The sequence below is a fragment of the Microcebus murinus genome, chromosome 24 (genome assembly GCF_040939455.1).
Source record: "Microcebus murinus isolate Inina chromosome 24, M.murinus_Inina_mat1.0, whole genome shotgun sequence".
Lineage (NCBI taxonomy): Eukaryota > Metazoa > Chordata > Mammalia > Primates > Cheirogaleidae > Microcebus > Microcebus murinus.
Window position 1 is genome coordinate 2,554,906 of NC_134127.1, and position 26,980 is coordinate 2,581,885.

The 26,980-nt window shown below is 38.8% G+C and overlaps 1 protein-coding gene across 2 annotated transcripts in view; it reads right to left on the reverse strand.

Annotated features, from left to right (window-relative positions):
* LOC105878171 (disintegrin and metalloproteinase domain-containing protein 18) overlaps nt 1–26,980 on the reverse strand; it is a 101,541-nt gene that overhangs the window by 17,537 nt on the left and 57,024 nt on the right. For both annotated transcript variants that reach the window (XM_012777442.3, XM_012777440.3), the window contains 5 exons: nt 26,254–26,437; nt 19,590–19,685; nt 13,082–13,280; nt 9,312–9,417; nt 6,620–6,809 (listed from right to left, as the gene is read on the reverse strand). In XM_012777442.3, the coding sequence (XP_012632896.1) occupies nt 6,620–6,809; nt 9,312–9,417; nt 13,082–13,280; nt 19,590–19,685; nt 26,254–26,437 (775 nt within the window). The remainder of the gene's footprint in view (nt 1–6,619; nt 6,810–9,311; nt 9,418–13,081; nt 13,281–19,589; nt 19,686–26,253; nt 26,438–26,980) is intronic.

The window sequence follows — 26,980 nt, forward strand, 5'->3', positions numbered from 1 at the left end:
TTAAAATATGACTTTACACCAAGTAGGGTGGCTATTATCAAAACAAATAAAAAGAAAGAAACAACAGAAAATAACAAGTTTTGGTGAGCACGTGGAGAAATTGGAACCCTTGTGCATGGACAGTGAAAATTTAAAATGTTCAGCCTTGTGTAAAACAGTATGACATTTCCTTAAAAAGTTCAACATCAGGTAACTATGGTCCAGCAAATCCCCATCTAGGAGTACACTCTAAAACATTGAAAGTAGAGACTCAAACAGATATTTTTATGTCAATGTTCACAGAAGCATTATTTACTGTAGCCAAAAGGCAGAATCAAACTGTCCATTAACAGATAAATGGATAAACAAAAATTGGAGATTATATATATATGTATATGTATATATATATATATATATATACTATTCAGCTTTAACAAGAATAAAATTCCGCTACATGCTACAACATGAATGAATCTGCAAAATATTATGCTAAATGAAATAAACCAGATACAAAAGGGCAAAAACTTTTTGATTTCACTTATATGAGGTGCATAGAGTATTCACATTCATAGAAATAGAAAGTAACATAGTACTTCATAGTACTTAGCAAGGGCTGTAGGGAAGAGAATAATAGGATTTTTGGGGGGAGTACAGAGTTTCAGTTTGGGATGGTGAAAATGTTCTCGAAGTGAATTGTAGTGATGCTTGCACAACAATCTGAATGCATTTAATATCACTAAATGGATATGCAAATGGATAAAATTGTAGATTTATGCTCTGTATCCTTTATCACAACAAAAAAGTAAGAGAAAATTGTGTATATCATATGAAGACTATAAAATTGTCTAAATTAGATTAATGTATACATGGAAAAAGGAAGTGATAAGAAATTAATAATAGGCTGGGTATCGTGGTACATGCCAGCTACTCTGGAGGCTGAGGCAGGAGGATCGCTTCAGCTCAAGGAGTCTGAGGTTGCTGTGAGCTAGACTGATGCCATGGCACTCTAACCAGGGAAACAGAGTTAGACTCTGTCTAAAAAAAAAAGGAATTAATCATAAATTTATTAGTTAACTACCATTTCTCTAAGGATCTCAGACTTGATCTAAAGTTATACATTACTAATTAAGATAAGAAAATAAAGACGAGTAGACGTCATAAATAATTTTGAGAAGCTGAATATATTACCATGTTTGGAATTTTCATGACATTTCCAAATTAATATGAATGTTGCATAGAAATATTTTCAATATTTTTGAGACTATTTTATTGTCCTATTATGAGTGGGACAAGAACTTTTTATCTACAGACAGAAAAGATCACGTAGACATGAAAAAATAACTTTGCATTATATTAAAACATATACAAATATGTAATTGAACATGTTTGACTTAATATCCTGCATTCTTGCAATCCACTCTGGAAGTCCAGAGTGGATTAACAGATAGCTAAAACATACTTCTAATAAAAAATAGAAATCGATTAATATCCTCACGTCCCCAAGGACTGCTGGATGGAGACCATACTCAGTGACTTCCCATGTATTACCATTCCACATGGCGGCCTGTTTCATCAAAGTAAGCAATCAAGAAGTGTGTGTGTGTGTGGTGGGGAGAGAATGCATATGGAAAACACTATCTTTTATAAGCTAATGTTGGAAGTTATATTTCCACATTCTGCCATTTTGCCATACTCTATTTTCTAGAAGCAAATCACTATGTCCATTCCTCACACAGTGGGGAAGGAGGATGTATAATATATTATACAAGGGAATGAATGAGAAAAAATGAAGACAATTGGGGGACATTTTAAAAGCAGAGTGCCACGGTTCATCGCCTGACGTTGCCTATCATTGTTTACTCATTCAAACCATGTTCATTCCGAAGCTATCCAAAATTCTCAGTCCATTACAGCATCAGTTCAAAGCCCCTCTCTTCATCTAAGATAGCTCCAGCTGCAGACTGGGCTACTGGGTATAATTCCTTGAGAGCAGCTCCTCCATCTGTAGATCTGCGAAACTAAAGACTAGTTATCTGTTCCCAACACCACCAACATGCAATGGTAAGAAAGGCTTAGAGTAACTTCTGCAGGAATTTTAATTCAAAGCTGGGGGTGAGGGGGAGAGGACTGGAACTAAAAGGAACCGCTACTCCATGGCAATTCTGAAATCCGGCCCATGACACATGCTGGGAGCTCCTTGATTAGGTTTCCAGGCCTGTGGGCAATCTCTCTTGGCTCTTGGTTCTGTCCTCTGGGATCTTGTTTGACGCCTAAGCGTTCCTTCCTTTTTCATGAGAGGCAGCACGTGCTTGAAGCCGAACAACTCAGCCTGCCCCTGCTGGCAGGGTTTGGGGAGTCCAGTAGCCTCTTTCCTTTTGTATCGTCTCTTTCATTTTTGCCGGCTGTGTGTCTGCGGGCATTTCCCCAGATGGCGGCCTCCTGGAAATCTCGCCAGTGATCCCGGTGTGAAACCAAAGCCGCACTCACAGGATCTTTGAAATGGGCCTTTTCCACCCGAGCTTCCGCGGAGGAGACCGTGAAGGGGCCGTGAGGATCCGTGAGGCTCCGGGAGGCTCCGTGAGGCTCCGTGAGGGTCCGTGAGGCTCCGTGAGGGACCGTGAGGCTCCGTGAGGGTCCGTGAGGCTCCGTGAGGGACCGTGAGGCTCCGTGAGGGACCGTGAGGCTCCGTGAGGGTCTGTGAGGCTCCGTGAGGGTCCGTGAGGGTCCGTGAGGCTCCGTGAGGGACCGTGAGGGTCTGTGAGGCTCCGGGAGGCTCCGTGAGGGTCCGTGAGGCTCCGTGAGGGTCTGTGAGGCTCCGTGAGGGTCTGTGAGGCTCCGTGAGGGTCTGTGAGGCTCCGTGAGGGTCCGTGAGGCTCCGTGAGGGTCTGTGAGGCTCCGTGAGGGTCCGTGAGGGTCCGTGAGGCTCCGTGAGGGACCGTGAGGGTCTGTGAGGCTCCGGGAGGCTCCGTGAGGGTCCGTGAGGGTCTGTGAGGCTCCGTGAGGGTCTGTGAGGCTCCGTGAGGGTCCGTGAGGGTCCGTGAGGCTCCGTGAGGGACCGTGAGGGTCTGTGAGGCTCCGGGAGGCTCCGTGAGGCTCCGGGAGGCTCCGTGAGGGTCTGTGAGGCTCCGTGAGGGTCTGTGAGGCTCCGGGAGGCTCCGTGAGGGTCCGTGAGGCTCCGGGAGGCTCCGTGAGGGTCCGTGAGGCTCCGTGAGGGTCCGTGAGGCTCCGGGAGGGACCGTGAGGCTCCGTGAGGGACCGTGAGGGTCTGTGAGGCTCCGTGAGGGTCCGTGAGGCTCCGTGAGGGTCCGTGAGGGACCGTGAGGCTCCGTGAGGGTCCGTGAGGCTCCGTGAGGGTCCGTGAGGCTCCGTGAGGGTCTGTGAGGGTCCGTGAGGCTCCGTGAGGGTCCGTGAGGGTCTGTGAGGCTCCGTGAGGGTCCGTGAGGGTCCGTGAGGGTCCGTGAGGGTCCGTGAGGGTCTGTGAGGGTCTGTGAGGCTCCGTGAGGGTCTGTGAGGCTCCGTGAGGGTCCGTGAGGCTCCGTGAGGGTCTGTGAGGCTCCGTGAGGGTCCGTGAGGGTCCGTGAGGCTCCGTGAGGGACCGTGAGGGTCTGTGAGGCTCCGGGAGGCTCCGTGAGGGTCCGTGAGGGTCTGTGAGGCTCCGTGAGGGTCTGTGAGGCTCCGTGAGGGTCCGTGAGGGTCCGTGAGGCTCCGTGAGGGACCGTGAGGGTCTGTGAGGCTCCGGGAGGCTCCGTGAGGCTCCGGGAGGCTCCGTGAGGGTCTGTGAGGCTCCGTGAGGGTCTGTGAGGCTCCGGGAGGCTCCGTGAGGGTCCGTGAGGCTCCGGGAGGCTCCGTGAGGGTCCGTGAGGCTCCGTGAGGGTCCGTGAGGCTCCGGGAGGGACCGTGAGGCTCCGTGAGGGACCGTGAGGGTCTGTGAGGCTCCGTGAGGGTCCGTGAGGCTCCGTGAGGGTCCGTGAGGGACCGTGAGGCTCCGTGAGGGTCCGTGAGGCTCCGTGAGGGTCCGTGAGGCTCCGTGAGGGTCTGTGAGGGTCCGTGAGGCTCCGTGAGGGTCCGTGAGGGTCTGTGAGGCTCCGTGAGGGTCCGTGAGGGTCCGTGAGGCTCCGTGAGGGTCCGTGAGGGTCTGTGAGGCTCTGTGAGGGTCTGTGAGGCTCCGTGAGGCTCCGTGAGGCTCCGTGAGGGTCTGTGAGGCTCCGTGAGGCTCCGTGAGGCTCCGTGAGGGTCTGTGAGGCTCCGTGAGGGACCGTGAGGCTCCGTGAGGGTCCGTGAGGCTCCGTGAGGGTCTGTGAGGCTCCGTGAGGGTCTGTGAGGCTCCGTGAGGCTCCGTGAGGGTCCGTGAGGCTCCGTGAGGGTCCGTGAGGGTCTGTGAGGGTCCGTGAGGCTCCGTGAGGGTCTGTGAGGCTCCGTGAGGGTCCGTGAGGGTCCGTGAGGCTCCGTGAGGGTCTGTGAGACTCCGTGAGGGTCCGGGAGGGTCTGTGAGGCTCCGTGAGGGACCGTGAGGCTCCGTGAGGGTCCGTGAGGCTCCGTGAAGCTCCGTGAGGGTCTGTGAGGCTCCGTGAGGGTCTGTGAGGGTCCGTGAGGCTCCGTGAGGGTCTGTGAGGGTCTGTGAGGCTCCGTGAGGCTCCGTGAGGGTCTGTGAGGCTCCGTGAGGCTCCGTGAGGCTCCGTGAGGGTCTGTGAGACTCCGTGAGGGTCCGGGAGGGTCTGTGAGGCTCCGTGAGGGTCCGTGAGGGTCCTAGAGGCTCTGTGAGGATCTGTGAGGCATGGCTTGACTCCTTTGTAACAGAAATTCGTATACTTGGTTAACACTCCGACCCTGTGACCTTTCTGAAGATCAAATTAGCTGGCTAATTATTAGCCGCTGTTTGCACACCGCCCCCTGGGCTGTCTCCGGGCCGCTTTTGGGGCCGCGCAGGCTGCCTCCTGGCGCCCGGCCGGCCCTCGGCCTAGCTCGCTCGCGCAGCGTGGCACACTCGGGGTCCCCTCAGGCTGTCCGAGCAAGGCCTCAGTTTCTCCGGCCCCGCCTGCCCCCGCGGGCGGACAGGCTCTCATCTTGGTCGTTCCTTGTCTCTGGCCTGCAGTCTAACAGGCGGCGTGCGGGGCCTTTGCCGAGCCCTGTCGTTAGGGACAGGCCCTTAGATGCGCCCGGGAACAGGAAGGGGGTCCTGTTGCTAGGGACGGGCCTTTAGACGGAACAGGAAGGGGACCCTGTTGCTAGGGACGGGCCCCCTTAGATGGAACAGGAAGTGGGGCCTGTTGTTAGGGACGCGCCCTTAGATGGAACAGGAAGTGGGGCTGTTGTTAGGGACGCGCCCTTAGATGGAACAGGAAGTGGGGCCTGTTAGGGACGCGCCCTTAGATGGAACAGGAAGTGGGGCTGTTGTTAGGGACGCGCCCTTAGATGGAACAGGAAGTGGGGCCTGTTGTTAGGGACGCGCCCTTAGATGGAACAGGAAGTGGGGCTGTTGTTAGGGACGCGCCCTTAGATGGAACAGGAAGGGGGCCCTGTTGTTAGGGACGCGCCCTTAGCTACGCCCAGGAACAGGAAGGGGGCGCGGCAGGGAGCGGCAGGGAGCGGGAAGGGATCATCAAGTGTCTCAAAGGGCCAGGACTGCCGACCCCAGATACAGCAATCGGCTCCCCAGCCCACCATTGCCAGGTTTCGTTTTTATCCAGCAAGTAGGTGCTGAATGACATTTAAATGCCACACATTTATAGTTGCTGCTTTAAATCTCAGATGCCTCATATCTGTTTTCTGGAACAAGTGCCCCCTATCCCCAGATTGACTGCTAAGTCTCTGAGCCGCTTCCGCTCTCCCCGTGAACGTCAGCGCTCGTCCCTCTGCAGATGGGCACAGGTGCATGGGCGCGTGCACGCACCCGCCCTGCTTTCCTAGCACAGACTCTCGTTTGGTTCTCCCAAGTTCTCACACTTATATTTTGATCAGACACATAAACCGATAATTTAAGAAATAGGTAAGGTCAATTGTGGGTTCTTCACGAAGAAAGGAAAATTTTAAATTCAGTATTAGAATTTTTTTTTTTTTTTTTTTTTTTTTTGAGACAGAGTCTCGCTTTGTTGGCTAGAGTGAGTGCCGTGGCGTCAGCCTAGCTCACAGCAACCTCAAACTCCTGGGCTCCAGTGATCCTTCTGCCTCAGCCTCCCGAGTAGCTGGGACTACAGGCATGTGCCACTATGCCCGGCTAATTTTTTATATATATATATCAGTTGGCCAATTAATTTCAGCTTACTCCAGCTCACGCCTGTAATCCTAGCTCTCTGGGAGGCCGAGGCGGGCGGATTGTTCGAGGTCAGGAGTTCGAAACCAGTATTAGAATTTTATGATTTAAAGCTATTAGAATTCAAAGCTATAAAAAAAATCTATCAGTGAACTCTTGTTTAAAATGCATATGTACCTTTTTCACATAAGGACTGATAATATTTTAATCGAAATAACAATCTTATGGGATAACAGGTTTAGTTGAATTATCTTTCCAATATCATATGGGAAATAAATGCCAATATTAGGTTTAAATCCATTCAATGTAATTATGGTAATCTCATCATGGGACATAATATCTGATAACATAATTTAACAAAGAAAAATATACATTATCACGTTTTGTTACCATTTGTGGACCACACACAGTGCCGTCAGCAACATAACTATTATCTCTTCCATCTGATCTCATGGATGACCCAGTGGCTATAGACAGACAGGCATGGTCTTTAATATATGAATAAACTGCAGTTTGAACATCACTTTTATAAGTATCATTTTGTGGCCAAACACAAGCTAATTTTCCACAGAGAACATCCCTGGAAACAGAAAGTGGAAAATTATTTACCATTTTGGCTTTTAATGATCGCATGTTCTCATTAAATATTGCATGGGTGATAACATAAATATTTTTAATTGATGGTAAAAAAAAAAAAACCCTGAATAATGTGAAAATAAAAACTTTCTAGTTGTTGTGTATGGTGCACAACTAAATTCATCTATACTAATTAGCATCGTAGCAGAATTGAAATGTATACAATAAAACATAAAGACTTGACTTCCATTTCTCATTACAGAGCTCAACATTGTTTTCTAGGTTCCATTGTCTTACAGCACTCATACTGTGACACATTCTTTGGGAGAATTCATCATCTGCCCCACTGACCAGCCTGGCCAGTCTGGCTACTTGTTTCCAAAATTTACCAAGAGCTGCTATACTTTTTCTGTGTCTTTTAATTATGCCTGTGGTTTCCTTCAGACAGCACATTTCTTCAGCACACAGTCTCTTCATTTGGATCCCAAATTTCTCCCAACATACAGATATCCCCAGTGTATATAAACTTATTTCTTAAGAATTTAGGAACTGTTAGGTCCCCTCCATGCCACAAGCATATCAAAGTTACCCCATAGACACTTTATTTTCCTATTTACAATCTATCATTGGGTAAAACACTGGCTTCCCTAAGAGGCCTACAGTATTCCCAGACCATGCTCTAAAAATAGTCTATGACATTTCTTGCTCTTGGAATCACTCAAATCTATTTATCAAATATCATACTCAATGGAAATAATCATATTTAGCTATTTATATGTGTATACTGAGCCTGTTATCATTATTTTACAAAAAGCCCTCTCTCAGGAAATTTTACTCGTTTGTCCTAAAAAGGATCATTTTGGGCTCTTTTAGTATCAGAGTGGTGAGCTTAATGACACCAAGAAGTACAGATTGAAATGAGGCTTGGAATCAAAACTTAAAATGCTTTCCAATCTTTTATTCCTTCAAGGATAATGTTTTCTATTTCCTCGGGTCTGTATATTTCTTTTGTTTGGCTCCACTGTCTTTCTGTGAAATATGTTTTAAACTAGCCTTGCATGGTATGTCTCTTTCTAGTCTGGCCAAGAACAAACTCTTCCTCTAAAGTCCATTTTACCCGATTTTACATTTATGTTTAAATTCTTAGATTTGCTTTTCTTTTCTGAAAATGAATCACAGAATGCTTACATTAGATAATTTACCCTATTCAATTCTAGTCTCATCTAGCTTCCATTTCAGGAAAACACATGTACTATTATATAAAATAAACTCCAGAGGAGTCATGTGTACTAACTTCCATGGTTTCTTCCCCATTTCCTTTTCCTTTCCCCATAAATAATCTAAAATCAAAGGCAGCCGACATTCTTCTGGCCATCAGGAAGAGAGATAAAGTGTGGCTGGTGTGCCACTTCTGTTTTTATTGGGTTCCACTGTGGTATAACTCAGTCTGCCTTCCCACTGCTGCTCTGTATCGGTGTCCAAGAATATGTGGCTAGTTAGACATTTTCATTTATATTATATAGAGTCTCCTCATGTGATCTCCACTCATCAGCATTCTCTTTGTGATTCCAGGTCTCCTATTTCCATCCACTAGTCCTCCTGTGTTTGGGGCATGCGGGGAATTTTGCATTGTCTCCAAGCCGTGCACGATCCATGATGATTTCACGTGTGGGGGATACCATCTTAGCCCCACCTAACTAGACTCATTTTCATCCATCTTTCACCTTCATAAGGAACCATATTGTTTCTGAACAAAGCTGAGTGTGGTGCTGACCTGAAGATTTTATAGTTTTTTTATTTTTTTGGCTATGTCTTGGAGGTTAAAAGGAAACCCTGCTTCTCTATGAATTAAATGATTTTATCTAAATGTTTTTATATTCTGTCCACATTCCCTTATTTCTTCAATCTGGTTTGGCTTTTGTGTGTGTGTGTGTGTGTGATTCTTTTACTTTTAATACCCTGATGAAATTCAGGAAGTATTTGTTAGGGGGCATTTCCTGTATTAGATATTGGATTTCATGAATCCCTTTATTATGTGGCTTATGGGAAAACTATGTCCCAATAGCCCAAATTTAGCTATTAATATATACTCCCATGCTTTACAGGTCAATGTTTTGGAAGCAAACAATAAAAACTTTCTTTATCTCAAAATCCTATGTCTAAAAATCAAAGCATTTGCTTTAGGTTTATTTATTGTCATTTAGACTTGTCATAAAATGCAATTTTAATTCTCAATATACAGTATGAGTTCTGATTTTTTGCAGTTTCTGCCCACTTTTTTTCCTCTGTTAATAAGTACTACTTTTCTTTCTTCCAGTCTCCTTCTTAGGGTGATATAAGGAAAAAATAATGAAAAAGACAACTGTGAATACTATAGAAGAAAAATGCATATATTGGTATTTGAAAATATTATACTGTTTTACAATTTGCTGTTCATTATTCAGCATCTCTTGATAAACATATCATTTTTATAATTCAAAAAAACAATTATTTTCTACATACATACTTCTGTTCACAAGGTAATGGCTGTAAATTTTTAAAACCGCAGTCTCCAAATCTATCACGCAGAGAATTAACTTCTTTAAAACAGGCAAAAGGAGCACCTTGAGCACCTTAAAATGCAAACACGCCAGTTGAATTATCATTTTGAATCTAAATTAAATATCAATAACAGGCTAATGTAACTCTAATTTCAAAAAAAAATATGCACTTCATCATGCATTTGTTTCTGTGTGTACCTTGTCAATGCAAGTAGAAAGGAACTACTGTCTTACATAATGCATAACAGAAAAAAATTACACCTATCTCAATAAATTACATTACCATTAAAAACAATTTGCTGTCCCTCCCTATGGAAGCAAATGCTTACTATTCCAATGGATGTTAGGTTTAACTTTGTAATTTGCTTTGCTTAACGAAATGAGAAAGTTGAGGCATGTCGCTTACAGGCAGAAACCTTTGGAACTAACACATGGTTTACCATATTCTCTTTTTTTCTCTGATGGGGAATCAGCGATCTTTTAGTGTTTAAGTAGAGGTTCATCTCTCAAGCTGAATGCCATACTGAAGGCATTTTGGGATATTAAATAGCTATATTGGATGTGTGAATGATGAAGATATGGGGGGTTATTTCTATTTCATTATATACATGAGCCAGAAACTAGAATTGGAGTGCTACTATTAACACAACATATACCTAAAATATTAATATGTGGCCTTGAGATTGGAATCTGGCAGTAAGTGGTGAGAAAACTATTATCAGAGGCTAAAATGTGAGTGATCCATGCTGTGAGATGGTGAAACATTTGGAGAAACTATCTTCTCGATAAAGTTAAGGAGAGATGATGGCCCTAATGAACTTGTCATCTTAGACAAAGAGGTAAGAAAACAATGCATCTTGGTTATGCGTGGCCAGGTACCACAAGTACTAAAAAGAGACAAACTAAACTCAGAAACAAATCAGCTATTTCAAAAGTAGGAAGGGAAGGAAATAAAGTCTAGAAGTTGTCCATCCTCAGGCCCTGGAAAGGATGCTATAGATTCTGGCTGATATAAGATGACCAAGTCATTACATCTACTTGGTTGTTTTGTGTCTTTTCCTTGGTGGCTGCTGTTCAATGGTGTTCACCTGATGGATTAACACACAGATCTTCACATTTCTTGCTCACTTCCATCTGTCTGTCCACATATTTATATCTCAGGATTCTTGCCACTAATCTTCCAATCTTTCTCCTCAAGGCTCCCCACCACCCAGCTGGACCCTTAGTCACTGCCTATGAGTATATCTATAGTCTAACCTCTGGCCAGACCTCCTTCCACAGAACACGGACGGCCAGGGGTCAATATCTTTCAAGGCCACTCCCAGGGGAAGCTGCAATGCAGCTTCTGTTCTTTTTTGGCTTACAACCAGTAACTAAGCCAACCCATCCGTAAGACAAGCCTAGGCTTGTTCCTCCTGTGTCAAGTGAATGTAAGAAAAGCCCATGTACCCACAGGTGTGAGATGAGAGAAAAGCAAAGATGCAAGAGGGGAGAAAGGGTGGATTTTCTGCTGATGGATTTTTTTCTTCTGTGCTCTCTTTGTGCATGTGTTTGAACCCAGATAAATGACTTCCAGCTATCTAACTATGTAACTCAGTAGATCTGATATAACTGAGCTTACCTAGGGATACACTTAACTAAGGAGGTGAAAGATGTCTACAAGGAGAACTACGGAATATGGAGGAAAGAAATTACAGACGACAGAAACAAATGGAAAAACATGTTCATGGATCGGTAGAATCAACATTGTTAAAATGTCTATATTACCCAAAGTGATTTACAGATTGAATCCAGTCCTCATCAAAATACCAACATCAGACTTCACAGATCTAGAAAAAATAATTCTATGCTTTGTTTGGAAACAGAAAAGAACCCAAATAGCCAAAGCAATCTTAAGCAAAAAGAACAAATCCGGGGGCAAAACAGGCAGGCTTTTGTATAAAACCCTCACTTCGATTAATCATTGCATGTGTTACCCTGGAAATGTGTGCCTTTGGGTAAGGTGTCTCTGAGCAGCTGAGATAAATTTTGAAGGAGATGATAAATGAAGATTACCTGAATGAAAGCTGGCAATATTTTCCTTTTTCTCTGCTCCTTATTTTTGCTTTATTCTATCTTTATTTCTTTAAATGCAAATAGCAAAACTACAGGTTTAATATTTCTTTTATGTTTTTACTGTCTTTATCTCTTGATCGATCATAAGCTCCATGTATACAATAACCATGTGACTATGTCCATCCTATTCAATACTATCAGCTCTCTGAATATAAACACTCAATATTTTTTGATGAACAAATCTGGTTATACTTCTACAGTCACTTTAAAAGTTTAAATTTACTTAAGGAAAGACTGCAAAATTCATGAAACTACTTGTTTATTTGCATCCCATAATAGACTACCTTAAGTAGTCTACTTTTGCCTTATGTTTTTGGTAATTAACAAGAAAAATACCTGAAGTTAAGGAGCCAAGTAAATGAATCAAGGAGGAATAAATAAATGAACAAAACTGCATCAGAGGATGAAATTTTTGACCCATTTCTGTCAGTTATGGAGAATACTACAGCATACATTAGAGGAGGTGATGCACATGAATTGTTAGCCCTTTTCTAAATATCTGTTGCAACTAGAACTCAAAAAATATCAAATGTCAAGTAACTCAATTCTAGGTCAAATATTTTTTCTATTAAAAATAGAAAAATATAAACTAGATCCACCTTAATGGACCTTGCAGAAAGTATTATTTACTTTTTAAGAGATGTGTTAAACCCTGATGAAAAGTTATTATGACAATAACAAACAATAATATTCAAGTACAAATAAGCATTAAGAAAAACAAAACACACACCAATGAAAATCCCACAAAAACTAGCATCCTAGAAATACAGCACACAGAAAATAAGCACTGACTTGTGATTTAAGATATCATAGTTCTACAGCTCTGGTTCAATTTTGGTTAAGTCACCTAATCTGAAACTTATTAGTAAAGACAAGTTTCAAATAATTAGGAGGACAATGTGGACTACAGACCATGTCATTTGATACAAAGTACACTATTTAAACTGCTGCTGGTTAAATAACTGATATTTGGTGTTATACTACCTTTATTCAGCTATCAAATATTTATATTTGAATGCATTCACTAGGTAATTTTGCTGTATTATTCAAATTATTTTAATTCCATTAAAATATAAAATCATATTAAGACACGAATAATCGCTCACCAAAACAACATAGATCTTATTAGAATTACTCTCAAAGCTATCTGAAAGCAAAATCCAACAATGAATTTTGATCATGTGGCTTATGACTACTATTACCATAAAGGTTATTCTTCAATGAGAAAATAATATTATACTTGAATGAAATTCACACTGAACTTTCTAAGTTTCATGCCCTCAAAATTAGATCATGATTGTTGGAAATAAAATAATTAAAATTTCAGAATCTACTGATTTGCCATTCCAATATTTATATAAATTATCAGCTATAGACATGGATCTTTGGTTGGACATCTAATCACCAAAAATAAAGATCAAAATATGAGAAAATAAATGTGTAGTACTAGTCTTGGAAAATATCAAACCTTACTATAAAAACAAGCCTTATTGAATTCAGATTTAATCTTTATTAAGCTAGTGGTTCAGGTTCTTCCTCTACTAGAGTTCTGTGTTATGTAATACAGTCTACAGAGAAATACAAATTTAAGGTAAAAGAAACACAAAGGAACATGCAATACCTTTTCCAAATATCTTGGCACACTGGTTATCAGTAGTTTGGCACTGCCCATTATAACAATATGCAGTTTCCAGCCTGCACAAATGGCCATTCAATGCATAAGTGTCAGGGACACAATCACTAGAAGTTCCATTGCAATACTCTGTAAAATCACATTCTTGATCAATACTCTTTCTACATGGAGTGCCTGCTATTGATAACTAGGAGAAAAAAGAAATAGAAAATCATCTATGAATTACTTTTCTCAGTTGCTTACTGAAGAGATTTATCAAATAAAATCTGACTACTGATATTTTAGGGAATAATAAGAGTTCCTGAACTAGTGAGTTTTTCAACAGAAAAATCAGGTACACTGTTCATTGTGAACCCTCAAAAAAAGTAACGGTCACAAAGATATAAAATAATCCCTTCTGACAGAGGATTTGCAACTGCTCACCTGCTTTGTATTCCACATTTTGAGGCCATCTGACACAACTAGCATTTGGAAAAAGATGAAACATATGAATATACTTGTTCCATGAAAATGGAAGAATACTTCTCTATCTTTTTGTTCTTAGAGAGATCCAGGAGGCAGAATGCCTGGTTTCAGTACCTGGTTCTGACTCTTACTAGCTTATGCGTGTAGGTGAGACATATAATCTGTTTTACATTTACTTGGGATAAAAATCATATTCTAATAAAGTTCTTATTAGTATTAAATTGAATTAATGAAAAAAAGGTGCTTAAAGATTAATACATGATAAATGACATTCATATGTAATAGATATCACCACCATTGTAATCATATTATTATCTGAGAGCATAAAAACCTCCTTGCATTGCTCAGATAAAGAGTATAGTTACTGTGAAATTTTTGTGGCTGAATGACCTAGGAGGTCATCCATTGCCTTCTATAGTGAAGTTTACTAGGTCTAAATGCTGACATGCTATATATGCAGAAGACACACACACACACACACACACACACACACACACACACTCTCTAATAATCCATTTTGGTTGAATTAATATGAAATAATAAAACAAATAATAAATAATAAAACAAAGATGATTAATAAATAAATGAAGTGGCATCTTAAAAGTGATGAAAAATTCTTTCAACAGGATTATATACTCTGAAAATATATATTTCAAAAATGAATATGAAATAAAGATTTTCTTACACAAATACAAATGAAAGAATTCATTTTCAGCAGGTCTATTTTTTTTAGTTGTTATAGATTTAGGGGATAAAAGTACAGTTTTATTATACTTTTACAATTATAATTGATACAGATAATCAATTTACAATTGATACAGCATGGCTATATCACATACTGATGAAATCTGGGCTTTTAATTTACCCATTGCATGAACAGTTACATTGTACCCAACGAATAACTTTTCATTCGTCATCTCCCTCCCACCCTTTGGAATATCCAATGTCAATTATTCCACTTTCTATGATCATGTATACCCAGAGCTTAGCTTCCACTTATAAGCAAGAACCTGCAGTATTTGATTTTCCATTCCTGAGTTATAATACTTCACTTAGGATAATGGCCTCCAGTTCTATCCAAGTTGCTGCAAAAGACATTATTCATTATTCGTGGCTGAATAGTATTCCATGACATGTGTGCACGTGTATGTGTGTGTACACACACACGCCACCTTCTCTTTATCCTATCATCTGTTGATGGGCACTTAGGTTGATTCTGTATCTTTGTTATTATGAATAGTACCACAATAAATGTAGGATTGCAGGTACCTATGTGGGACAAAATGATTTCTTTTCATATGGGTAGATACCCAGTAGTGAGAGTATTGGATTGATAGTAGGTCTATTTTTAGTCCTTTGAGATATCTTCAATTTATTTTCTATAGTGACTGTACTAGTTTACATTCCAACCAACAGTGTGTAAGTGTTCAATTTTCTCTGCATCTGTGACAAAATCAATTGCTTCTTAACTGTTTAGTACATTCTAACTGGGATAAGATTGTATCTCATTGTGGTTTTAACTTAACATTTTTTCCACCCCTTTACCTTGAATATATGAACGTCTTTACCAGTTAGGTGAATTTCCTGTAGGCAACATATGTTTGGACACTTTTTGTTGTTGTTGCTCATTCTCCAATGTTTCTTTTAAGTGGGGCATTTAGTACATTTAGTTCAAAGAATAATGTTATGTGAGGTTCTGTTCCTGACATATTGTTAATTGTTACCTGGTTGCTTTGTGTTCTCAACTGTGTTTTGTAAGACCAGTGAGTTTTATTGTTTCATATGTTTTATGATAGTAAATATCGACCTTTCCTTTCCATGTGTACAATTGTCTTGAGCATTCTTTTAGGGCCAGTCTAGTGGTGACAAATTTTCTTAGCATTTGCTTGTTTGGGAAAGACTATTTCATCTTCACTTATTAAGCATAGTTTAGCAGGATACAAAAATTCATGGCTGAAAGTTTTTTCCTTTAAGAATGTTGAAAATAAAACCCTAATCTCTCCTAACTTACAAGGTTTTTGCGTAGAAGTTTGCTGTTACTCTGATGGGCTTTCTTTTACAGATTATTAGACATTTTTCTTTTTGCTGCTTTTACATTTTTTTCTTCACATTGACTTTAGATATTTTGATGACTATTTGCCTTGGTGAAGTCTGTCTGGCAATGTGTCTCCCTGGTATTCTGTGAGCCTTTTGTATCTGAATGTCTAAATCTCTTGCAAGCCCAGGGAAATTTCCCTTAATTATTTTTTCAAATAGATTTTCCATACTTTTTTCCTTTTATTCTTCTCACTCAGAAATACTGGTGACTCATAGGTTTGGATGCTTTACATAATTCCATATTTGTTAAAGTCTTTGTTAACTTTTTAAAATTAATTTTTTCTTTATTTTTGTCTGACTTGGTTAATTTAAAAGACCTATCTTCAAGCTGTGAAATTCTTTCTTCCGTTAGGTCTATTGTTTGAGTTTTCACCTGCATTTTATAATCCCTTCAATGAGTCTTTCATTTCCTGAAGTTTTTAAAATATTTATCTCTGTAGTCAATTTTTCATTCATACCCTGCAGTGTTTTAATGGTTTCTTTGTGTTGGTTTTCAACTTTTTTTTTTTGGATCTCACTGACCTTTGCAACAATCCATCTTTCGAATTCTTTATCTGTCATTTCAAAATTTTCATTTTGACTAGGATCCAATGGTAGAGAGCTGGTGTGTTCCCTTGACAGAGAACTGTTACCCTTTTTTTTTTTTTTCATGCTTCCAGAGGTCTTATGCTGATTCCTTCTCATCTGAAGACGCTGTCACTTCTTATTTTTGAATTTACTTTCTTTGGGGTGGGACTCCAGCCCCCCCAACCCCCCCCACCCCCAAAATGGTTCTTTGGCTTCGCTTCTGGATGCTTTCAGGGGACAAAGGCTCTGTATACATTCCTTCGTTACAGATCCAAATTAGCGTGGTGATTTTTGCAAATGCTAGTTAGTTATTTTGTGGGTTGCAGTAGTGGTGCGCTAGGCACGCCCGCAGCTCACTGTTTCCTGCGGAGACCGGGAGATGGAGGGCTCCAGAAACAGACCTCATTCCCCAGGGCAGGGCGCCTGTGTCCGTTCCACTCGTATCAGCCTGTGCGGTTCACCCTCCAAGCCAGCAGGCGGCACCTGCGGGCCAGGGCCTGGCCTGCGCTACACAGTGGCGTCGGCAGACATTTTCACTGGCCCACACAGGTCACCCTGCGTACGGCAGCGGGTGCTTGCGTGCAGGTGAGAGGCAACTGGCACAGTGGCGGTGGGATTCAAGCGTGGGCCTGCTGGGGTCAGCCAAAATAAGGGTCTGGCTGTAGGAGAAAGCGAAGCAACCCGCCGGTACTGAGTGCGCGCCCGGCCAGCCGCAATGTCGTGGCATTTCACTGTGCCCCAGGCTGACTGGCGCCGTCTGCTCCTGTGAACAGTTTGCTTCCAGATGGTTCTCCAAGCAGGGGCTCAAGGCCCCCGCCCCGCTCCGGCCATCTGGAGAGAACATGATAAAATGTAGAAAAAAACGATACCCTCCCTTAGGTGCCTCTGGTGGCCTAAGCCCCCGTGCCTGTGCTTGAACAATGAGATAATGTTTTTAGAGTGTGTTTTTTGTCTTTCAAAGGGGGCCGTTTTTTCCCTAGCGCATCACGACTACTTTTCTGTGCCTGCCGCTCTGCAGGACGGGAGTAGTCCTGGCCAGTAAATAAAGACTCACAATTTGACCCAGTTCGGTTTCTAAGGCGCTTCAGACCATAACAGTCGAGGCCATGGAGATGGGGGGGTCCCTGTCCTGTGTCCTGCTGTGGAGGCAGGTGGGGCTGGGGCAGGCAAGCTGCATTCAGACTCCCCACAGGCAGGCAACAAGTGGGGACCCCCAATGTGTGTAAGGTGGCACAGCTCCCAGCGCGGTGGCTCACACCTGTCATCCCAGCACTCTGGGAGGCCGAGGCAGGAGGATCCTTTGAGCTCAGGAGTTCGAGACCAGTCTGAGCAACAGCGAGACCCCCATCTCTACTAAAAAAATAGAAAGAAATTAGCTAGACAACTAAAAATATATATGTAAAAAATATATATATAGCTGAGCATGGTGGCCCATGCCTATAGTCCCAGCTACTAGGGAGGCAGAGGCAGGAGGATCGCTTGAGCCCAGGAGTTGGAGGTTGCTGTGAGCTAGGCTAACGCCAAGGCACTCTAGCCCAGGCAACAGAGTGAGACTGTGTCTCAAAAAAAGAAAGAAAAGAAAGAAATAGTAAAGGGTAAAGGAAGGTGTTTAGGAACAAGGAATATCATACTGAACAAAATCTGGAGAAGGAAATAGCCGCTAGAAATGGAATTAATGATGTTAATTTTAAAATTATTTTTTCTTATACTATATGTCCTAAAACATGACACTAATATTAAGCAGAAAATAGTAACAATGTAATTCATGTTTACAGTATATGAGAGTGTTCCATTATAAGCCCCAATCGCCACACATGAAGTGTACTATTATATGAAATTAGTCTCTGATTAAAGATTTGTAAACTCTGAGGCAAAGAGTAAAATGATTTTTAAAGGTATAAATAACAAACCAATAGGAAAGATAAAATAGAACCATATGCTGTATAGTTTTAGAGTTTACATTTAGTTTGCAAAGCAGTTGTAAGTCTCATAAGTATCTAGTGAGATACACAGTCTGCTTATCAGTATTATTTATGGTAGCTGTATTTTCATCACCCAAACTTGAAAAAAAACACAAATGTCCCTCAACTGGGGAACAGATAAACAAACTGTGGTACATCCTTATAATAATAATACTTGCAATACTATTCAGTAACAAAAACGAATGAACTTCTTACAAACATCACAACATGAATAAAGGTCAAATGCATTATGTAAGATGCTTAATTCATGTTTGCATATATTGTATGATTCAAGTTATGTCAAGGCAAAAGCAAAAGTGTAAGTTCAGAGAATAGATCAGTGATTACCAGGGGCTCTGGGAGGAGGTATGGATTGCCTACAAAGAGGCACAGGGAAATTTGGGGGGGGGGACTGATGGAATCAACTACCCTTGATTATGATGCTAGTTATTAGTTCAAGTATGTCTGTTCTAACACACTAACAAAAGTTACATACAGGTGATAATATACCAGAAATATTTTGGATTATCTAACTTGCTTTTTCTTCCCAGTGTATGTCTTGAAGATAAAATTATATTACCACATATTTAGCCCATATTTATGAATTCTTGTACAATATACAATAATTTGTGTAACCATTCCAATATCAATGAATATTGTTTCCTTCTGTTATGTGTGTGATTTGTTAACACTATGTAAGAATTTTTTTCCCTAATCTGTATTCTACACTCTTTGCTATTTATGTTATGATTTTTAATAGTCATTTATCATGTATTTGACTTTATTATTTGAGTTAATAAAACTTTTAATATAGTAATGTATGTTTTTTGTACTCTTTAACTGATAATTCAGAAGGTGATGGAGTTCGTGATTTCAACACTATGACTACTATAGTCATCCCTAGATATCCATGGGAAATTGGTTACAGGATTCCCCTGTGATGCCAAAATCCACAGATTCTCAAATCCCTTATATAATATGGTGCAGTATTTGCACATGACCAATACACATCCTCCCATAATCATCTCTAGATTATTTATATTACCCAATACAATGTAAATGCTATGTACATAGTTGTTATACTGTATTGTTTATGGGATAATGGTAAGAAAAAAAAAGCCTGTACAGTACAGATGCAACCATCCATTATTTTTCCAAATGTTTTCAATCTGCAGTTGGTGGAATCTACAGATGTGAAACCCACAGATAAGACTATAATCAACACTAGTCAAAGATCATTTTATAATTTCATAGAATGTTCCTTATTTACTCGTATTTGATTATGGACTCTGTATTGTTTCACTGAATTATTTCTATATTATTTTTATCAATTCCCCATCTATTCAGTTAATACAGCCTTTAATTATCAAAGTTCAATTTCCTTTCCACAAATGTTGGCAACTTACCTCACATTTTGATGTACAACATGGTCCAGAACCACATTTTACTGAGCCTTTCAATTTACATGTATTATAATCACAGCACTTTTTAAATTGGCATTCCTAGAATTTTATGAGAAGAAACATTATTCCAGTTCAATCACCTAAGAGCTCCTCTTTCTCATTCTCAACTTCAATTTAATACTCTTGTTGTGTTTAACTTTTTAATTATACAATATAATAATATTCAATGAGGCTTTACTATTTTGCTATTTCTAGAATATCCAAAGGTAAATATAATTATAATAACTAAAGAAATGATTTCTAAAATAGCAGTTGATCACTAACATTTATTAGCTAAAATATTTGATAATTAACTCATAAATTACCAACATGGAAATATATCCTTGGGGGAAAAAAAAAGCTTTCCTCAATTGTCTTGTTAGTAATTTGTTTAATGATGATTTCAATTATAATTAAACTTAAAGTAGAGTAAGGCAATAAGTATAATAAAATGCATTTAGTATATAAGTACTAATGTACTTATGTATTATATTTTACTATAAAAGAAATAAACAAAAAAAGAATTGCCCATACATATGTATTTTTACAAAGTCAATGGCAGTCAACTGTCATTCAAATTAAGTGTTAATCTAAAGAGTGTTAAAAATTAATATTGTTTATATAAATACCTTGCATTTATGTCATATTTTAATATTCTTAACTCTTTTTAGGTTAAATATTTCCTTTTCTTCAGAGATCTAGTTTCAAAAATCTTGCTTTTTCATATGAAGGCAGCATTCTTCATTTTGAATTTTCCATTTGTTAATATATGTATATTTATACAATCAAACAATATAGAAAATATAGAGCAAGAGTTGAAGTTGTAGTTATACTATCCAAATTCTCTAGAGGTAATTGTTTTTTAATTTAATGATTAACCTCCCAAAGTTCAATGCTGGTATTGAGTGTATGTGTGTGTGTATATATATATTTTTTCCTAGTTAATGAGGATGCTCTCCTTGTACCACCATGCTTATCAATACTAATTTTGACCAAGCCTTTTAATTTGTAATAAGCTAATGGGAAAAATGATCTCAAAGTTTTTATTATTGCTTCTCTGATTACCAGTGAGTTTCTGTATAAATTTTCTTTTTGTGTAATTTTATTTGTAAATTAAATAATTGTATATTTTGATCATATTTTATAGCAGATTTTTTTCTTTTCCTTTCCCCATTAAATGATACAGATTTTATATAATACCAGTTCATCACTTTAAAATTATGTTTATAACATTTCTTTGCAACGTATTATTTGTCCTGTTAATGATTAATTTTGAGTAATTTTGAGTAATATGTAATGTTATTTTTCCTTAAGAACTATTGGTTTTTATGTCTCAATTACAAGACCTGTATCATGCCAAGGCTAGAAAATATTATCAATACCTTCTTCTGATGTTTTATTGATAATTTTAAAGCTCATAGCTTTACTTTTTTTCAAATATATATCTTTATATTTTATGGAATATTTGGTCCAATATTTTATGGAATATTTGGTCCAATATTTATTATTAGTCATTATATTTGTGAATGCAGGAATGTGTATGGGGGATCGGGTGCACAAAACAGAACTACCATTTGGGTAAAATGGAGCATATTTATGAAGATATAATTGTCAATGCCATTCTGACAAAAACTACCTAGAACATAGTTGTAATTGAACAGCCATGCTTCTTTCTTTCTTTCTTTCTTTTTTTTTTTTTTTTTGAGACAGAGTCTCGCTCTGTTCCCCAGGCTAGAGTGAGTGCCGTGGCGTCAGCCTAGCTCACAGTAACCTCAAACTCCTGGGCTCAAGTGATCCTACTGCCTCAGCCTCAAGAGTGGCTGGGACTACAGGCATGCACCACCATGCCCAGCTAATATTTTCTATATATATTAGTTGGCCAATTAATTTCTTTCTATTTATAGTAGAGACGGGGTCTCGCTCTTGCTCAGGCTGGTTTCAAACTCCTGACCTTGAGCAATCCGGCTGCCTCGGCCTCCCAGAGTGCTAGGATTACAGGCGTGAGCCACCGCACCTGCGGCCCATGCTTATTTCTCGTTGCAGCAAAGGAGAGCACAAATCATGGCCAACTGTGGTATGCCTCAGTAGGAAGATGTGAATTATAAGAAATTACAAGATTTGGCGTTGTGTTAAGTGATTTGGGGTTTAAGGAAGCTGGACTACACTCTAGATTGAATGCTGTCAAGGACCAAGGGGTAATTTTTTGGTTGGGGATTTTAATAATTCTTATATAGAAAGAGTAAATATCAGGCCATTGCTAAAGCAGAAACTGGTAAGGAAGCAGCAATTACTCGTGTTAGCCAGGATGGGAGGGTATTCAGTCATTTTTTATGACTGAAACAATGTTCAAATTTTGTCTGTGTTCAGACATAATTAAACAGTGGTCTTGTTTCCTTTCTTGATACATAATAATCACAGAATTGTCTAGTCTGATTTTGACCTTTTATGAGATTGTTTAGGTTCAATAAGAGAACATCAAGGCCCATCCTTGGCCAGCCCATAGCAACACCAAGGCCTGGCTGGTATTACTTGGGTAGGTCCTGGATGTCCCGGACTGCTTCTCTTTTTCTCATATGGAATAACAAGCACCAAATTATTAATTTGTACCAGCAAAAGTGCTAATCATCACTAATCTTAGTTCAAAGATCCCTAAAATAATACCCTGTGTGTTTTGATCATTGCTGATATAGAAAAGTAAACATCATATAGCTGGATATTTTATAACATGAGTTTCTTTAAATAGAAAAATATAATCTTTGCACAGTTATGTCTATTTCTATGTTAAGTTATTATTCCTTATGTCATTTTTTTCATATGTATGATGTATCATATATTTTATTTTTGTTTTTGTTTGGTTTTTCTTCTCCTTTTTAAGACTATCAAGACTTTGTTGTTCTTTCATGCCTCTTTCATTGAAAAAAAAACAATTTGTAATGTAAGTTACTTTTAAAATATGCTAGTTACATTTAAAATTTTAACTTATATATTTAAGGTTATAGGTCAAATACATACATTGTATAGTATTCCATTGTGTGTCTATACCAGATTATTTTATCTGTTCATTCATTGATGGACAGTTAGGTTGATTCCTTAGCTATTGTGAATAATGGTGAAATCAAAATGGAATAGAGATACCTCTTTGACACACTGATTTCATTTCCTTTGTATAATATATATACCCAGTAATGGGATTGCTGGACCATATGGTCATTCAATTTTTAATTATTCAAGGAATCATCATGCTATTTTTCATAATGGCTGTCCTAATTTATATTCCCACCACAAGGATTCCTTTTCTCCACATCCTCACCAACCCTTGTTATCTTTCATCTTTTTTGGTAATAGTATTCTGACAGCTGTGATGTGATATTTCATTTGGATTTTAAATTCAATTGCTTTTATGACTAGTAATTTTTGTGCACCTTTTAATAAACCTGTTGGCCATTTGTTTGTATTATTTTGAGAAATGTTTGTTCAGGACCTTTGCCCATTTTTAACTGCGTTATTTGTTTTCTTGGTTTGGGGTAGTTTGAGTTCCTTACTTTTTTATATTAACCTCTTGTCAAATGTACTGATTGCATATATTTTCTCCAATTTCTTAATTTGTCTTTTCCCTCTATGTATTGTTTCCTTTGCTGTGCAGAAACTTTTTGGTTTGATATAATTCCATTAGTCTATTTTTGTTTTTGTTGCCTGCACTTTTGGTGTCATACCCAAGAAATCATTGTCAAATCTCATGTCATGGAGATCTTTCCCCATGTTTTCTTCTAATAGTTTTATAGTTTCAGACTTATGTCTTTAATTAATTTTTTGTTGATATTTTATATAGTGTGTGACAAGAACACCATTTATTGAAGAGACCATCCTTCCTCCATTTTGTGTTCTTGGTATGTTTGTCATAAATCAATTGTAACTATGTGGATATATTTCCAGGCTTTCTCTTCTGTTCCACTGGTCTATTTGTCTAGTTTTATGCCATTACCATGCTGTTTTGATCATCACAGCTTTGTAATACATTTCGAAGTCAAGTAATGTGATTCTCCAGCTTTGCTCATTTTTCTCAGGATTACTTGGGTTTTCAGGGTCTTTTGCAGTTTCCTATGAATTTTAGGATTGTGTTTTCTATTTCTGTGAAAATGTGCTGGATTTTGAAAGAGATTACATTGAATCTGTAGATCAATTGGGTAGTACCAACATTTTAACAGTATTAATTCCTCCAATCCATGAACATAGCCTATCTTTCCATTTATTTGTGTCATCTTTAATTTTCATCTAAGTTTTATAATTTTCAGTGTATAGAGCTTTCACTTCCTTGCTTAAATTTATTCCCAAGTATTTTATTTTATTTGTAGCTGTTGTAAATGGGATTGTTGTCTTGATCTATTTTTTATATAGTTTGTTGTTAGTGTATGGAAGAAATACTGATTTTTGTATATTGACCTTGTATCCCACAACTTTACTGAATTTATTAGTTCTAATATGTTGGTGGACAACTTAGAGTTTTCTATATATAAGATTATGCCGCCTACAACAGAAACAATTTAGCTTCTTTTCTGATTTATATTTCTTAAGAAAAGATTTTTTTCCTTTACTATTATTAATAGTGGCTTATTAATTCTATTTATTTATTTTACAAAGCACAAACACTTGTTTCAAAGATGACTGGATACGGAATCTGTGTTAACCATGATGGTGTTTGGGGGCCTCTGATGTCAGACATGTTATCACAGATTCTGTATATAATCCTTCTGTAATGTCTTGACTTTCATTTCATTTCACATAGTTCAAATTACTCTCTAAATTACCTTTTGATTACCAGAAATTTTCCATAAAGGATCAAACTCTAAGTATTTTTGATATACATTTCATATGGTACTTGCTGCATTGTTTACCTCTGCTGTTGTAGCATAGAAGCAGCCAGAGAATACAGAAAAAAATGGGTATGTCTCTATTAAAATAAAATTTAATTTACAAAAAATAGGCAGCAGCTGGATTTGACCAACTGGCCACAACTCTGATGTAGAACATGCCTCGGAGAATTTCTTCACAAGGGGCAAGGAATCTGGGGCATTTATCTACCAACTGACCCTCATAATTATCTGAGGACCGATCATTAGCTGCAGAACATAGTGAGCCCACCCTGCTAATGGCTGAGTATGCTACTGAGATCACAGGGATCACTCCGGCAGAGTCTCTGATACTTGAAACAAAAACGCTCTGCAGGAACAGTGAAAGAGGAGAAGCTGGTGGGACGCTACTGTATCTGCCAATAGTGTCAATCTGCACCCAGTCTGTGGCTGTAGAAACCCAGAGTGCAGACCTAGCCCCAGACTGTGTTGTTTTCTTTTACCTTTTATTAAAAACAATTAGTATTTATTAGTAGATAGATGGCACCATACTTAGGGGGTAGGAGAATGTGAGTTGGGCAGAGTACTGCTTATCATAAAACTAAGATAGCATTGGGATAACTGGAAATCTGTGTGTGTCTGTGTGTGTGTGGACACACACACATATATGAAATATATACCTACTATATATGTAAAAATATATATATTTACAATCTGTGGGCACATATTTAATACACAGTCACATAGATACGCATAGACTCAAACAGATTTTAATTTGTGGCATGTAGGATGATTACGAGTACTTGAAAGGATTTAATGGTATATAAAAATGTGGTGGTCAGGAGTTTTTGTAGGGAGAAGGAATTCATGTAACTATTGGGGACAAATCATGAAGAAACTATTTTATTGAAATCAAGGTGAATTGTTAAATATTATAGAACAATGATATTTATAATAGACAAAATATATTGTCCCACCTGTTGAGAATAGTATGCATTGAACACTAGGTTGATAGAATGACAATTTAGTGCATACATACATGCAGAAATGAGCAAATAGAAAAAGGTTGATCATCTAAAAACTTGGAAATGCAGCAATGTTTGAGAATGATTAAAAATAAATCCATTATAATGTTTAGACATTCTTTTAACCACAGAGACGGGGAAAATTTAGATTAAATTTAGCAGAAGTTTGTAGAGAAAACAGAAAACGAGGCCAAATGAGTTAGGAACTGAGTTGTGGATAAAAAAAAAGATTTCATTTAGCTTATGGCATTCAAAATCTATCTGTTGGCATGACTGCGAATAGTTATACAAGCCTAGAGTTCATGATACACTTGTTTTCTCAATTCGGGAGGTGTGGGAAAGTGATTTATACCAGGTCTGTCTGCTATAAATTATCCAGCCATGTAATATGAAAATAGAAATATTTATTGAAGAAGATACAAGAAACATTGTACATGGGACAATGACACCTTGGTCCCCTTCAAAGTAGCCACCTTAGGACCTCACACGGTTTTCCCCGTATCTCTTAACCTAAGCCTATACATGGCCAATATTTTCAGGTGCTCTGCTTCTCTGTTCTCCTTGTATTAATATTAACAATGACTGGATATTTTCCAGGCAGAACTTGTATTATCTTAACTAATTTTCATTCTCATATCTCACTTATAAACTGAAGACATAGTTGCATATATTATTCCATATGTATCATGACAAACATGTTTTATGTTTTATTAGAAACATAAAGATTGTGCTCAAATTTCAATCTTTGTTACTCACCTCTTCATTACCACAGTCACATTCTTCATTAGTTTCCAAAATCCCATTACCACACACTGGTTGATTTTGATATAATGTTTTCAAATTTGAATGGTTTTGAAGGCATTTAATGTCAAATTCTGAAACAAAATTTCTATAGTCATGCATGCTACAGTTGCTAAAAATCTTTATACCACTGGAACTCCTGAAATGAAATAGTATTCCTCAGGTAAATAAACCTCGCTAATAAAAACCACATCTAAACAATGCTCCATATATACTCATATAAATCACAAGTTGGCCAGCTCAAAAATTGTACTTTAGCAGAGATTAAATCAATTATAATTAACTTTAAATTTTAATATTTATTATTTCAAGATTGTCTTAAAAAATACACATTGAAAATGTGTCTTTCCAGAAAAGCAACGCGAAAAGTTACAGTGGTTAAATCTATACATCTATGCATTTATGTATCTCTATATCTAAATCTATCATCTATCTATTGTTCCCTTTACTGGTATGCTGTTCCCCAAGCTTTCTTCCTTCATATCAGTCGGATGTCTGCTCAAATGTTAGAGAGATCTTTCCTGATAATACTACCTGAAATTGTGTCCCTCCACATTCTCCCTCTACTTTCAATATTTGTTTCTCTACATAGGACTTTTGCTTCATGTAAAAGCAAGCTTCTCCATTTATATTTTTGAAATGTAAACTTATGTGATCTAAATGTTATACTAAAATATGAGAC